The following is a 16179-nucleotide window of genomic DNA, read 5'->3' as shown; positions in this document are numbered from 1 at the left end:
GATAATACTTTCACATGATTAAAAATTACACATAAAACATTATGTATAAAATGTCTCCCTTTCACTCCTGATTCCCATCTGAATTGATTATTTCTTGTATTTTCTTCAATTCTTTTCTTCATGCACACATAAGAAAATATTATTTGTTCCTATTTTTTATTGCAAAAGGCAGGAAACTAATGCATAATGTTCTCCATGTTCCTTTATTTTTAAACAATACATTCATGCAAGTATATCTATAGGATAAACTTCCAGGAGTGGAATTGCTGGGTTAAAGGCATATGTTTTTGCAATACTGATAGATATTTCTCAATTGCCATCCATAAGAGTTGTATCAACTTATACTTTCACCAGCCATGTATTCCCCACAGTCTCACTGTTATCAAACTTTTTTTTTTTAAACAATCTGAACAGTGGAAAATGGTATCTGAGAGGATTTTCTTTTAGAAATGAAAACTAGGAAAATTTTAGAAAGAAATATTAGAAAGAAAACAGAAAATAGTAGAAAGAAAGCCTGACTATGCAGGGGGAGAGAGAGAGGAGGGTAACTGCAGGAGGCAGACTTCCTTACTAGGCTGGAGGAGCGGATCCGCTGCACTGGTGATTCATTTAACAGGTACAGATGCAGGGGGTTTGTTGTACATTTTGAAGGTGCAAGTGTCTTTTGATTGCTTCTATTTTTCATATGAAATAAGAATCGCGGGTCATAAGGTAGGCGAGGAGAGGGGAGAGGGTGTTGAACATTTGAGAGAAGAGATGTGAAACTGCTTCGCTTAGAGAGTCGGGGAGTAGCCTGCCCAGGGCAAACTACGATTCTGAGCAGCTCTGAGGGCCCTCATGAGGATGCAGCCTTAAATTTAAAGTGAATTTTGAAGGAAAAGGAGCACCATACATGAAGAAGACCCCTGCTTCAGGGAGATGTGAGTAAAAACAAAAAAGCAAAGCATTCATCTAGTATTCATTTAACAAATATTTAGGGGGACTCTCCTACACAGAGGCACTGTTGCTGGGTCCTGGCTTGTCACATAACAGCAGATCACAAGCATATTCAAGTTGGCTGTTCACACAAATCTGATTAAGGTAAGATTATTCATTATGCAAACAAAAAATATAAAAAGTTACCATAGGATCTCTTTATATGAATTGTTCTTAAGTTTGGGGATGGGGGTTCTGACTCTTTTGGTAGCCTGAACAAACAGCTTCTCAGAAAAATATGCACATATACAAATTTGCAGACAATTGCAGGTGGTATAGAACCACAAATTAAGAATCTCTCAAACTTTAGGGAAATAAAACTTACCTATTTTAAAGGGTGTATTGTTTTAGTATATTTCGAATGATTCAATTTACACAAAGCTTTCCATGAGCTACTTCGTGTTATGTACTGGACATCTCAATAAGGGCTCAGAATTTGAAAATTATTTTAGGTTTCCAAAAAGTTGCAAAAATAGTATAGAGTACCCCTATGTTCTTCACCCAGAATCCCCTAAAGTTAACATCTTACATAACCGTAGTACAATTATCAAAATCAAAACTATTGATACAATAATATTATTACTTGATACACCTTGTTCAAATTTCGTCAGTTGTCCCATTCACGTCCTTTTTCTGTTCCAGGGTCCAATCCAGGATTTCACTTTGCGTTTAGTTGTCCTGGACTTGGCTTTTTTTCTTCTTCTTCTTTTTTTAATCCAAAAGGGCTATGTGTTCTTGGGCAGATTAATGTCCGAGTCTGTCTTCTGCCTTAATAGACGTGATGTGAAGAATCAATTAAAAAAAATACATGTGGAATGTTTTCGGAAACTTCAAAGGTAACGAAATTGTTCTTACTGCTCAAAGCTGGGCATATCTAGTGTGGCCTTTCGTTCAAATTAAAACAAAAATAAAAATAGAAGCGTATTATTATTGTCGAGATGTTTTGTCCCCAAGTAGGACCCGTAGCTTCTCCCTTGGCCGCCAGGACACGCTTCCTCTAATTGGGCAGCGTGTATCTGCGCTGACGCAGGAAGGCCGCCTCATTGGTCCGCGCAGTCGGGACTCAGGCGGCTTTTCTCTTAGTGCTCAAGGCGCCGACCCATTTCTCTTTCTCCAGCCGAGTGCTCCCTTCCTTATTAAGTGCCAGCCTGAAGGGATCCAGACTGAGGTAGGCCGGGTAGCTGCACTGAGGTCAGCCGGGAAGAAGCGGCGGGCATGGAATACCGGTGGGAGGTGGTGGAATACGGGTGGTGGGCTAGCCTGGATGAGACGGTCTTGTCGGTGCGTCCCCTCGACCCCCACACTCTCCGCGACTTCCCTGCCCCGTCTCCTCTGCTGGCCCCACCTCCCTCGGGCATCCCTAGAGCTTCCGCGCCCCTCCGCCGCGCTTCCGCTGGCCCCGCCCTCGACCCTCAAAGGTCCCGCCTCCTTCGCGAACCCTCCCGCTGGCCCCGCCCTCGACTCCTCCCTCGAAGGGCCCCGTCTCCTCCGCCAGCCCTCCCGCTGGCCCCGCCCTCGACTACATCCCGCCAACGGCCCCGCCTCCTCCGCCGGCCCTCCCGCTGGCCCCCCCCCTGCCCCGCCAGCTCTCCCGCTGGCACCGCCCTCGACTCCTCCCCGCGAAAGGCCTCGCATCCCACTAGCTCCTCAGCTGGCCCTGCGCTTGCCACCACCTCCTCAGCGGCCCCGCCCTGACCGAGCACACTTTCCTCCCCGTCTCTTTCTTCCCAGTTTTACCGCCTTGGTCCCTCTGCCTCTTTAAGTTAGGTTTAGTCCCCCTATTTCTCTCCACCCCCCCGCGCCCGGCCGTGTACCTGCACCTTTTTCTCAACCCTGCCACTTAGGTACCTCTCTCCTCATCTGACTGCCCGGGTCACCGGATTCCCGCACTGATTCAGGCTGCCTCTCTATGAGCTTGACAGATTGTGCAGAGGCCTCGTGCTGGGCATTGGAGGTCTCTGTTTGCAAGACCTCCCCGCCCGGTGGGAGAGTCACTTTGTAATGGAGTCTAACAGGCTCGGGGATGCCTTTAATCAAAGATGCATAGTATTGGGATGTTTAAAGGAAGGGGTGCTGGAGTTACAACTCCTCCTTGTGCGATCTGCAAGCAGGCCTGGCAGGGACTAAGCTGTACCTTTCTCCCAGAATGTACCGGGCTTCTTCTGATGCAGAAGCTTGGCTCTAACCATTGTCCTTTTAAACACTGGGGAATGATTAAAATCTTGTCATGGGCCCGTCTTTTAACCAAAGTTATTAGGGCTTCAGAGCCCATCCATCCTAACCCTCGCTGTGCTGATTGGGAGGTGGAAGGCAAGAGACAGATGAATGATTGGCTTAGGCAAACAGTGAGTCAACATCCCATTCTTGATGCTGCTTTTTAGAGTTTTCCTGAGGGTTCTTACCCAGTTTTTCAATTACCAGCAGTCTTACTTGGTGGGTAAACCAGAGTATGTGTAGATAAATCCTTCAGTCAGTCAGTAGATTCCTCCAAGCCACCACCCTACTTCAGTGTATACTATTCAGAAGACAATGACTCACACCTTCAGTCTGTTGGAGTCAGGAATTCCTGGGGTCTGAGCCCAGCTCCACCATTTGCTGTAAAGGTTGGCAGAGAAATTTTATCTGAGCCTCAGTTTACCTTCTACAGAAAGAGCATGATAAACCCTATCATGCATGGTCATGGTATGGATTTGCTGAGATCCTGCTTATGAAAACAGTCACTCTTACGGTCCTGTACATAATAGGATCTGAGCACAGGTGAGCCCTAACTCTTCAGATTCATGTCTGTCTGATTCAAGCCAGCAAAGAGCCTGCTATGTCACCCTCTCCCAGGCACCATGACGACCCTGGATGATAAGTTGCTGGGGGAGAAGCTGCAGTACTACTACAGCAGCAGCGAGGATGAGGAGAGTGACCACGAGGACAAGGACAGAAGCAGGGGTGCCCTGGCCGGCAGTTCCATGCCTGCAGATGCTGAGTTGGCAGGCGAAGGCATCTCAGTTAACACAGGTACTGGAAATCCCTGTGCTCTGGGAACAGGTTTAAAAAATGTCCGTTAAATATGTATCAGAAGTCTCGTGATCAGTTCTTTTTTTTTTTTTTTTTAATTTTTGAATTTTATTTTATTTACTTTTTTATACAGTAGGTTCTTATTAGTCATCAATTTTATACACATCAGTGTATACATGTCAATCCCAATCGCCCAGTTCATCACACCACCATCCCCACCCCCCGCGGCTTTCCCTCCTGGTGTCCATACGTTCGTTCTCTACATCTGTGTCTCAACTTCTGCCCTGCAAACCAGTTCATCTGTACTGTTTTTCTAGGTTCCACATACATTCGTTAATATACGATATTTGTTTTTCTCTTTCTGACTTACTTCACTCTGTATGACAGTCTCTAGATCCATCCACGTATCCACAAATGACCCAATTTCGTTCTGTTTTATGGTTGAGTAATATTCCATTGTATATATATACCACATCTTCTTTATCCATTCATCTGTCGATGGGCATTAAGGTTGCTTCCATGACCTGGCTATTGTAAATAGTGCTGCAATGAACATTGGGGTGCATGTGTCTTTTTGAATTATGGTTTTCTCTGGGTATATGCCCAGTAGTGGGATTGCTGGATCATATGGTAATTCTATTTTTAGTTTTTTAAGGAACCTCCATACTGTTCTCCATAGTGGCTGTATCAATTTACATTCCCACCAACAGTGCAAGAGGGTTCCCTTTTCTCCACACCCTCTCCAGCATTTGTTGTTTGTAGATTTTCTGATGATGCCCATTCTAACTGGTGTAAGGTGGTACCTCACTGTAGTTTTGATTTGCATTTCTCTAATAATTAATGATGTTGAGCAGCTTTTCATGTGCTTCTTGGCCATCTGTATGTCTTCTTTGGAGAAATGTCTATTTATGTCTTCTGCCCATTTTTGGATTGGGGTGTTTGTTTCTTTAATATTGAGCTGCATGAGCTGTTTATATATTTTGGAGATTAATCCTTTGTCCGTTGATTCGTTTGCAAATATTTTCTCCCATTCTGAGGGTTGTCTTTTCGTCTTGTTTATGGTTTCCTTTGCTGTGCAAAATCTTTGAAGTTTCATTAGGTCCCATTTGTTTATTTTTGTTTTTATTTCTATTACTCTAGGAGGTGGATCAAAAAAGATCTTGCTGTGATTTATGTCAAAGAGTGTTCTTCCTATGTTTTCCTCTAAGAGTTTTATAGTGTCCGGTCTTAAATTTAGGTCTCTAATCCATTTTGAGTCTATTTTTGTGTATGGTGTTAGGGAGTGTTCTAATTTCATTCTTTTACATGTAGCTGTCCAGTTTTCGCACCACTTATTGAAGAGACTGTCTTTTCTCCATTGTATATCCTTGCCTCCTTTGTCATAGATTAGTTGACCATCGGTGCGTGGGTTCATCTCTGGTCTTTCTATCTTGTTCCATTGATCTATGTTTCTGTTTTTGTGCCAGTACCATATTGTCTTGATTACTGTAGCTTTGTAGTATAGTCTGAAGTCAGGGAGTCTGATTCCTCCAGCTCCGTTTTTTTCCCTCAAGACTGCTGTGGCTATTCGGGGTCTTTTGTGTCTCCATACAAATTTTAAGATTTTTTGTTCTAGTTCTGTAAAAAATGCCACTGGTAATTTGATAGGGATTGCATTGAATCTGTAGATTGCTTTGGGTAGTATAGTCATTTTCACAATATTGATTCTTCCAATCCAAGAATATGGTATATCTCTCCATCTGTTGGTATCATCTTTAATTTCTTTCATCAGTGTCTTATAGTTTTCTGCATACAGGTCTTTTGTCTCCCTAGGTAGGTTTATTCCTAGGTATTTTATTCTTTTTGTTGCAATGGTAAATGGGAGTGTTTCCTTAATTTCTCTTTCAGATTTTTCATCATTAGTGTATAGGAATGCAAGAGATTTCTCTTCATTAATTTTGTATCCTGCAATTTCACCAAATTCATTGATTAGCTCTAGTAGTTTTCTGGTGGCATTTTTAGGATTCTCTATGTATAGTATAATGTCATCTGCAAACAGTGACAGTTTTACTTCTTCTTTTCCGATTTGGGTTTCTTTTATTTCTTTTTCTTCTCTGATTGCTGTGACTAAAACTTCCAAAACTATGTTGAATAATAGTGGTGAGAGTGGACATCCTTGTCTTGTTCCTGATCTTAGAGGAAAGGCTTTCAGTTTTTCACCATTGAGAATGATGTTTGCTGTGGGTTTGTCGTATATGGCCTTTATTATGTTGAGGTAGGTTCCCTCTATGCCCACTTTTTGGAGAGTTTTTATCATAAATGGGTGTTGAATTTTGTCAAAAGCTTTTTCTGCATCTATTGAGATGATCATATGGTTTTTATTCTTCAATTTGTTAATATGGTGTATCACATTGATTGATTTGTGTATATTGAAGAATCCTTGCATCCCTGGCATAACTCCCACTTGATCATGGTGTATGATCCTTTTAATGTGTTGTTGGATTCTGTTTGCTAGTATTTTGTTGAGGATTTTTGCATCTATATTCATCAGTGATATTGGTCTGTAATTTTCTTTTCTTGTAGTATCTTTGTCTTGTTTTGGTATCAGGGTGATGGTGGCCTCATAGAATGAGTTTGGGAGTGTTCCTTCCTCTGCAAGTTTTTGGAAGAGTTTGAGAAGGATGGGTGTTAGCTCTTCTCTAAATGTTTGATAGAAATCACCTGTGAAGCCATCTGGTCCTGGACTTTTGTTTGTTGGAAGATTTTTAATCACAGTTTCAATGTCATTGCTTGTGATTGGTCTGTTCATATTTTCTATTTCTTCCTGGTTCAGTCTTGGAAAGTTATACCTTTCTAAGAATTTGTCTGTTTCTTCCACGTTGTCCATTTTATTGACATAGAGTTGCTTGTAGTAGTCTCTTAGGATGCTTTGTATTTCTGCAGTGTCTGTTGTAACTTCTCCTTTTTCATTTCTAATTTTATTGACTTGAGTGCTCTCCCCCTTTTTCTTCATGAGCCTGGCTAATGGTTTATCAATTTTGTTTATCTTCTCAAAGAACCAGCTTTTAGTTTTATTGATCTTTGGTATTGTTTTCTTTGTTTCTATTTCATTTATTTCTGCTCTGATCTTTATGATTTCTTTCCTTCTGCTAACTTTGGGTTTTGTTTGTTCTTCTTTCTCTAGTTCCTTTAGGTTTAAGGTTAGATTGTTTTTTTTTTAATTAATTAATCAATTTATTTTTGGCTGCATTGGGTCTTGGTTGCTGTGTGCAGGCTTTCTCTAGTTGCAGCGAGTGGGGGCTACTCTTCGTTGCGGTGCACGGGCTTCTCATTGCGGTGGCTTCTCTTGTTGCGGAGCATGGGCTGTAGGCGCGTGGGCTTCAATAGTTGTGGCTCGCGGGCTTTAGAGCGCAGGCTCAGTAGTGGTGGCGCACGGGCTTAGTTGCTCCGAGGCATGTGGGATCCTCCTGGACCAGGGCTCAAACCCGTGTCCCCTGCATTGGCAGGCAGATTCTTAACCACTGGACCACCAGGGAAGTCCCGGTTAGATTGTTTATTTGAGATTTTTCTTGTTTCTTGAGGTAGGCTTGTATAGCTATAAACTTCCCTCTTAGAACTGCTTTTGCTGCATTCCATAGGTTTTGGATCGTCGTGTTTTCATCGTCATTTGTCTCTAGGTATTTTTTGATTTCCTCTTTGATTTCTTCAGTGATCTCTTGGTTATTTAGTAATGTATTGTTTAGCCTCCATGTGTTTGTGTTTTTTACATTCTTTTCCCTGTAATTCATTTCTAATCTCATAGGGTTGTGGTCAGAAAAGATGCTTGATATGATTTCAATTTTCTTAAATTTACTGAGGCTTGATTTGTGACCCAAGATGTGATCTATCCTAGAGAATGTTCCCTGTGCTCTTGAGAAGAAAGTGTAATCTGCTGTCTTTGGATGGAATGTTGTATAAATATCAATTAAATCTGTCTGGTCTATTGTGTCATTTAAAGCTTCTGTTTCCTTATTTATTTTCATTTTGGATGATCTGTCCATTGGTGTAAGTGAGGTGTTAAAGTCCCCCACTATTATTGTGTTACTGTCGATTTCCTCTTTTATAGCTGTTAGCAGTTGCCTTATGTATTGAGGTGCTCCTATGTTGGGTGCATATATATTTATAATTGTTATATCTTCTTCTTGGATTGATCCCTTGATCATTATGTAGTGTCCTTCCTTGTCTCTTGTAACAGTCTTTATTTTAAAGTCTATTTTATCTGATATGAGTATTGCTACTCCAGCTTTCTTTTGATTTCCATTTGCATGGAATATCTTTTTCCATCACCTCACTTTCAGTCTGTATGTGTCCCTAGGTCTGAAGTGGGTCTCTTGTAGACAGCATATATATGGGTCTTGTTTTTGTATCCATTCAGCAAGCCTGTGTCTTTTGGTTGGAGCATTTAATCCATTCACGTTTAAGGTAATTTTGATATGTATGTTCCTATGACAATTTTCTTAATTGTTTTGGGTTTGTTTTTGTAGATCCTTTTCTTCTCTTTTGTTTCCCACTTAGAGAAGTTCCTTTAGCATTTGTTGTAGAGCTGGTTTGGTGGTGCTGAATTCTCTTAGCTTTTGCTTGTCTGTAAAGCTTTTGATTTCTCCATCGAATCTGAATGAGATCCTTACTGGGTAGAGTAATCTTGGTTGTAGGTTCTTCCGTTTCATCACTTTAAGTATATCATGCCAGTCCCTTCTGGGTTGTAGAGTTTCTGCTGAGAAATCAGCTGTTAACCTTATGGGAGTTCCCTTCTATGTTATTTGTCATTTTTCCCTTGCTGCTTTCAATAATTTTTCTTTGTCTTTAATTTTTGCCAATTTGACTACTATGTGTCTCGGCGTGTTTCTCCTTGGGTTTATCCTGTATGGGACTCGGTGTGCTTCCTGGACTTGGGTGGCTATTTCCTTTCCCATGTTAGGGAAGTTTTCAACTATAATTTCTTCAGATATTTTCTCTGGTCCTCTCTCTCTCTCTTCTCCTTCTGGGACCCCTATAATGCGAATGTTGTTGCATTTGATGTTGTCCCAGAGGTCTCTTAGGCTGTCTTCATCTCTTTTCATTCTTTTTTCTTTATTCTGGTCTGCAGCAGTGAATTCCACCATTCTGTCTTCCAGGTTACTTATCCGTTCTTCTGCCTGTTATTCTGCTATTGATTCCTTCTAGTGTAGTTTTCATTTCAGTTATTGTATTGTTCATCTTTGTTTGTTTGTTTTAATTCTTCTAGGTCTTTGTTAAACATTTCTTGCATCTTCTCAATCTTTGCCTCCATTCTTTTTCCGAGGTCCTGGATCACCTTCACTATCATTATTCTGAATTCTTTTTCTGGAAAGTTGCCTATCTGCACTTCATTTAGTTGTTTTTCTGGGGTTTTATCTTGTTCCTTCATCTGGTACATAGCCCTCTGCCTTTTCATCTTGTCTGTTTTTCTGTGAATGTGGTTTTCATTCCACAGGCTGCAGGACTGTAGTTCTTCTTGCTTCTGCTGTCTGCCCTCTGGTGGATGAGGCTATCTAAGAGGCTTGTGTAAGTTTCCTGATGGGAGGGACTGGTGGTGGGTCGTGATCACTTCTAATTCCAGCCCTGCGTCCAGAGGTAACCTAATGTTACCATTTCACCGTGCGTGGTTCTAGCCATTTCAATGCACAATACGAATATGTATGCATAGCAACATGCTGATGATTAGAACAGAGTTGCCTGCATTTGAATCCAGCTTCTCAAATTGATAGGTGTTTGATATCACCTAAATCATGGGTATGAGTATATTGGTAGTATAAATTCCTAGAAATGGCATATTTACACTTTTACATTTTATTATTTTCAAATTGCTGTCAGTTGAGTTGGGACTGGTTTATAGTTTAAGCAGGTGTGTGGTATTTCCTCATATATGTGACCTTCTACTATGTTATCAGACTTTTTGATCTTTGCCATCCTCATGGATGGCAAATGGCAACTCACCGTAGTTTTATTTTCTATCTTTTTAGGAGTGATGTTGAGCCTCTCTTCATAATTTTAAGGGTTGTATTCATATCCTTTGCTCAGTTTTGAAATTGGGTAGTTGGTCTTTTTCTTCTTAGGGAACTATAAAGGAAATTAATCTGTGGTATGAGTTGCAAATATTTATACCAGTTTATTGTTTGACTCCTGGCTTTTGTTCTCATCCTGGCAGAAAGTTTTTTTTATTGTTATGTGCTTGAAAGCATTATTTTATAGTTTCTTAGTTTTGTTTCTTATATAAAAGGCCTTTCTTCACTCCAGGATTATAAAAAGACAGTCCCATGCCTTTTTTTTTTTTTAGTATTTTTATGATTTTTTTTTTTTTTTTTAACACAACGATTTATCTGGAATTCATTTCGGTGCAAGGTATGTGGTAGGACTCCAACTTAATTTTTTTGGGATTGCTGCCCAGTTGTTTCAGCATCATTTATTGAATAAACCATCTTTTCTCCATTGTTTTGAAATGTCAGTTTTATCACGTACTGAATTTCTGCTTATATTTGCATCTTTAGCCGTACTTTGTAGTCTCTTCCACTGATTTGTCTTTTACTGTGCTATATCACACTGTTTTTAAGTATCGTGTTATAATATGTTTTAGTATCTGGTAGGTCTGGTCCCCCCCATACAATACCCTTCTATGTTATTATTTTCTTAACTTTTGCTTTCTTATTTTTCCACAGCAAATTCAGGAGCATGCACACGTGTGTAATCACATACTTTTATCAGAAACGCATTAAATATATGGATTAATTTGGGGATAATTGGTACCCTTGTGATGTTGCATCTTCCTAGCCAGGAATATGGCGCTGCTCCATTTATTCAGGTCTTTTGTAGTGTTTCTTGGCAGCATTTTAAAGTTTTCTTTATACAGATGTTTATATTTTTGTCTGTAGTAGCAGATGACCTCCTAGTCTCAGTGGTTTGTGACAACAAAGGTTTATTTCTCAATCATGTTACATGCTGCCTGTTGGGGTCAGCAGCTGCCCCGCTTCTGCTTTGTATGTCGTATCATCCAGGAACTAGGCTGAAGGAGCAGCCCCTGTCTGGGACATGCTGTTCTCATGATCAAGTGTAGAGAGCAAGAGAGGGCTGTTGGAAACATGTAGTGACTCGTTACGTTTTTGCTCAGAATCCATTGGCCACAGCAAGTCACATGGGCAAGCCCCACATCAGTGCCTGGGGATACATGTTCTCATCCTACAGGAGGTATTGCAAGTCATATGGTAAGGGGCAGGGCTGTATAGCATGGGGACAGGGGGGTTTGGGGGTAGCTTGACTAACAGAACAACCTGCCACAATCTTGTTAAAAAAGTCAGATAATATGGAAGCATAGTAAGAAAAAAGTAAAAGTTCTCTCTCACCAGTCCCCTTAGATCTCACTGCCTAGAGACAACCACTGTTAACAGTTTACCTATTTTTCTATGGACATACAAATGTACATGCACATATACAAATATCTGTAAATATTTATACATGGACATACAGTTCTTTTTCTAAAAATTGAAGGATCATACCATGATACTGTTCTGCATTTTGCTTTTTTTTTTTTTTTTTTTGACCTAATATGTTTGGACATTTTTCATGGCAGGGAACATATAGCTGCCTCATTCTTTCTAAGAGTCGCTTTGTTTTCCTTTGAGTAGATGAATCTGAATTTATTTCACGCATCTCCTAAACGTTGGGCCTTTGCGTGGCCCTTTAATTTGCAAACCGGGCTGCCTTGGACATGGTTGCGTGTAGACCACGCTGCCCTGTGTGAGTGTCCCTGTGGTGTCGATGGAGCCAGCTTTAGACAGATGTGCGCTGGCCCATAATCCCTCGCTCATCCTTGGTCGCCTCCACATTCACCCCACCTCAGGTCCAAAAGGCGTGATCAATGACTGGCGCCGCTTCAAACAGCTGGAGACTGAGCAGCGGGAGGAGCAGTGCCGGGAGATGGAGAGGCTGATCAAGAAGCTGTCCGTGAGCTGCAGGTCCCATCTGGACGAAGAGGAGGAGCAGCGGAAGCAGAAGGGCCTCCAGGAGAAGATCAGTGGGAAGGTAATCAGAAGCGCCCAGGCCTTTCTGAGAGGCTACCTGGCTGCTGGGGTTAGTGAATCTGCCTGCCAATGCAGGGGACATGGGTTCGAGCCCTGGTCCAGGAAGATCCCACATGCCACAGAGCAACTAAGCCCGTGTGCCACAACTACTGAGCCCATGTGCCACAACTGCTGAAGCCCTCGCACCTAGAGCCTGTGTTCCGCAACAAGAGAAGCCACCGCAATCAGAAGCCCGCGCACCGCAGTGAAGAGTAGCCCCCACTCACTGCAACTAGAGAAAGCTGTGCAGCAACGAAGACTCAATGCAGCCAAAAATAAATAAATAAATAAATAAAATAAATTTTAAAAAAGATATTAAGAAGCGGTGCGGTGCAGTGCAGGAGAAAGTGCAGTCATGTCATAGCTTGGCCACACCTGGGTTTGAATCTCAGCTGTGCCACTAGTAACTGTGGGGATGTCTCTTCCACTCTGACTCTGGTTTGTCGTTGGTTAAATGAGGTCTATCTCTCTACCTCCCAGGGCTGTGGATACAGTGCCCATCACAGGCCGGTTGAAAGTGCTCAGGAAATGTGAGTTTCCTGTCCTTTCTCAAGGTCTTACCTTGAGCCAGAAATAAACCTCTGAGATCGGGAGATATTATCCCCATTTTACAGATGGTGAAACCAAAGCTGAGAGGTGGGAGGGGACTTGCTCAGGGCAGTGCCATTAAGAAATGCTAATAGGAACTAGGATTCTAACCCAGATTTTCCTGTTCTTTCCATGATGTTGTTCTGTTTCACCTGAAGCCTATTCATGAGAATTTATTTTAGTGAAGCAATACAGTAGAAGCAGGCAGACACTGTGGAAGATATTTGGAACTAGGTCCCTGACTCTCTCTTACCTTCCCAAAACATTCTTCAAAAGGATCCTTCATTCCCCACCACGCTCTCTGACCACAGATGGATGTCTAGAAGTGCCTGAGATCATTTGGCTGTGGCCCAAAGCAGCTCTTGGCTGGAAATACCTGCCGGGGTCGGGGAGCAGACAAGAGGATTAAGTGAGGAGTTTGCCTTGACCAGGAGGATGATTTCAGGGCATTAGACTCAAGCAAGACCACAACAGGTCAGAAAGAACCGCTCTGGTGGGGGAGCAGTGAGAGGGGAAGAAGAACGGTGCTGGCCATGATGCAGTAACAACACGTGTCCTGATCTGGTGTGGCCTCCCAGCCGCCACCCTCTCATCTGTCCCCAGTCCTGCTGGGTTGTTGCAGTGAGACAGAACTGGAAACTGCCTGAATGCCAGAAGTAGGGGAGTGGCTAAGCAAAACAGGGCACATTATGTATCATTTTATAAAACATGTTTGGAAGCATGAGGAATAATTTATGATATAATAGTGCTAAGTGGCAAAAGCAGGCTATAGCTTAATTGGTACACCCACAGCTGCTGTTATAAAAGCAGAAATGGTTTTAGCATGTGACTGGTAATAAAAAGAAGAATAGATTTTTAGAATGTGTGTGGCTGTATGTTTTGGCGTGGGGGGCAAGGAGGTTGGTGCACGGCAGGGATTATGAGTGTTCAAGTTCCTTAATGTCCTGTTGTCTTTTCAACAAAAACAAAACAGTGGATAAAATAATTAGTCCATTGTCAGGACTGACCAAAAGGCAAAAGCTCACGAAGTGATGTTATCTGATGCTGCCTGTCTGGATGGAGAGGCGCTATGACACAGTAGTTGAAAGCCTGGGTTTTTAAAAAAAATCTAGTTTGAATCCTGGTCTTATACTTGCTACCTATGTGAACTTATACAGATAATCTCAAGTCTCAGAACCTCATTTGTAAAGTGGGGGTAATAAAAGTCCCTTCCCGATGGGGTTATCAGAAGATTTCAGTGAGGTGTAACGCATCTAGAGTATTAGCGTGGCGCCTCATACATCTTGTGTCACCCATGTCACTGTTGGGTTTATGTTTCTCACGCTCACTTGCTGGTCCTCCCGCAGATGACTCTGAAGGACTTTGCCATGATGAATGAGGACCAAGACGACGAGGAGTTCCTGCAGCAGTACCGGAAGCAGAGGATGGAAGAGATGCGGCAGCAGCTCCACCAGGGGCCCCAGTTCAAGCAGGTTTTTGAAATCCCTAGTGGAGAAGGGTTTCTGGACATGATTGACAAGGAGCAGAAGAGCACCCTCATCATGGTCCATATTTACGAGGACGGCATCCCAGGGACCGAAGCCATGAACGGTTGCATGATCTGCCTGGCCGCAGAGTACCCAGCTGTCAAGTTCTGCCGGGTGAAGAGCTCGGTGATCGGGGCCAGCAGTCGCTTCACGAGGAACGCCCTTCCCGCCCTGCTCATCTACAAGGGGGGCGAGCTGATAGGCAATTTTGTCCGCGTCACTGACCAGCTGGGGGAAGATTTCTTTGCAGTGGACCTTGAAGCTTTCCTCCAGGAGTTTGGATTGCTCCCAGAAAAGGAAGTCTTGTTGCTAACCTCCGTGCGTAACTCGGCCACCTGCCACAGCGAGGATAGCGATTTGGAAATAGATTGAATGGCTGGGCTGGTGGCATAAATTTCTCATTGTTTGGGCTGGAAGACACACGTCCGTGTGTTTATTTTCGTTCTTTTCTGTGTCTTCTGGCTTTTCTGCTGTTCTTTGTAGTCCCTTTTATGATATGTCAAGTCAAGAAATTCTTCTATCAAATCAGAATGCTGAATCACCTTGTGGCTATCCATAAAGTGACCTAACATTGTATAAACAGGAAGCCAGGCTTTTGAACTGTTTACTTAAGATTCTCTAGCATGACATCTCTGTTATTGTTTCCAGTCAGTATTTACATAGCATCCTGAAGACAGTGTCCTGGAAATTGTCTTCAGATGATCTCAGAGGTCTCTGCCAGGTCCGGGAATATAATTCTATAGTTAGTGTGTTATTTGCAACATAAGTAATACATTTCCTTCATCAAATCATTGTAAATTATATTTACTTATAATCAGACTCATAGTCTTAGAAGGCAGTTAAATTTTTACCCCCTAGACCGTATTCTCTCCCAGGGTCTTGTTTAAAGGTTCCAGACCATGTATGTTTGCCCCATCAAGAGGGGGGTGACCTTTGTCGCCAGAGTCGATACCCTGCTCAAGCATTATTAAGTCTACAATAGAGGAAGGATCGAGATGGACTGTCCTCTTGATGCTGAAAGACCAGCTTGGCTTGAAAATTAGAGCTGAGATAGAGCTGGGAAGCCTTTTTAAAGGAAGATCTTCCAATTAAGATACCCCTGCTCATCTTTTTCTCTGTTTCTTTTTTATTTAACAAGGTAATTTTTTGGTTTCATGTAGCTTTTGTTAAAACTTTTTTGCATATTGGAAAAGTTAATATTCAATAGAATACAGAAAATACAGAAGCAAAAATAAGAAAATTAGAATAATCTCTAATCCTGCCACCTAGGGTAAAACACTATTAATATTTTGGGATATTTCTTTCCAAGGTGTTTTCTTTGTGTACACAGACATTTTGTTTGCTTATTAAACAAAACAGTGGGATCATTCTGAACATACTGTTTTATAGTATGGTCAGCTAATATAGCAAACGTTTTTCCATGTTATTAAATACTCTTTTACAACATTTTAAAGTGGCTATTTATACCGTTGTATAGGTGTGCTGTAATTTGCTTGGTGGTTGTCTCTTGAAAACAGCAAAGACTTTTTATTACAAAAGTAATTGATGTTCATTGTAGAAAATGTAACAAACATTGTTAAGCTAAAAAGATTTAAAAGCCTTATAATTCCACCAACCAAAAATAATCCCTGTTAATCATTTTTACAGGTATCTTTCTGGTCTTCTTTCTGTGTGTTTATAATAATGATTGTCTTTTGAGTTTTTTCCTCATGTTTTTTACTTTAAAATATGTACATTGTAGGGCCAGGGAAAATGTAACCTGTAATTAAATGTTAGCTTTAAAGTTCAGTTTTGCTTTCCCTGGCTATTTAGGAATTGACTAACTGTAGAAAGGTCATGACAGTATCTCTTGTAGTTAATCAACAAAAAGAAAGTGCATGGTTTTTTAATTAAAAAAGCTCATTGTATGGTTTTTTAATTAAAAAAGCTCGTTGTAGAAAGTGTGTGGAAAGTATAGAAAATTATTAGAGGCAGAGACAACTGTTGTCAGT

At 41.6% G+C, this 16179-nt stretch overlaps 1 protein-coding gene across 1 annotated transcript; it reads left to right on the top strand.

The window, feature by feature from the left end:
• Nucleotides 1-278: 278 nt before the first annotated feature.
• Nucleotides 279-15420, top strand: PDCL (phosducin like). The gene is made up of 4 exons (XM_036856500.1): nt 279-2143; nt 3808-3984; nt 11855-12036; nt 14009-15420. The coding sequence occupies exons 2-4, from the start codon at nt 3813-3815 to the stop codon at nt 14558-14560; spliced, it is 906 nt and encodes a 301-aa protein (XP_036712395.1). The 5' UTR covers nt 279-2143; nt 3808-3812; the 3' UTR covers nt 14561-15420.
• Nucleotides 15421-16179: the final 759 nt, after the last annotated feature.

Source organism: Balaenoptera musculus, chromosome 6 (genome assembly GCF_009873245.2).
Source record: "Balaenoptera musculus isolate JJ_BM4_2016_0621 chromosome 6, mBalMus1.pri.v3, whole genome shotgun sequence".
NCBI lineage: Eukaryota > Metazoa > Chordata > Mammalia > Artiodactyla > Balaenopteridae > Balaenoptera > Balaenoptera musculus.
The sequence above is the reverse complement of the archived record's forward strand: the minus strand, read 5'-3'. Positions and strand labels throughout refer to the sequence as shown.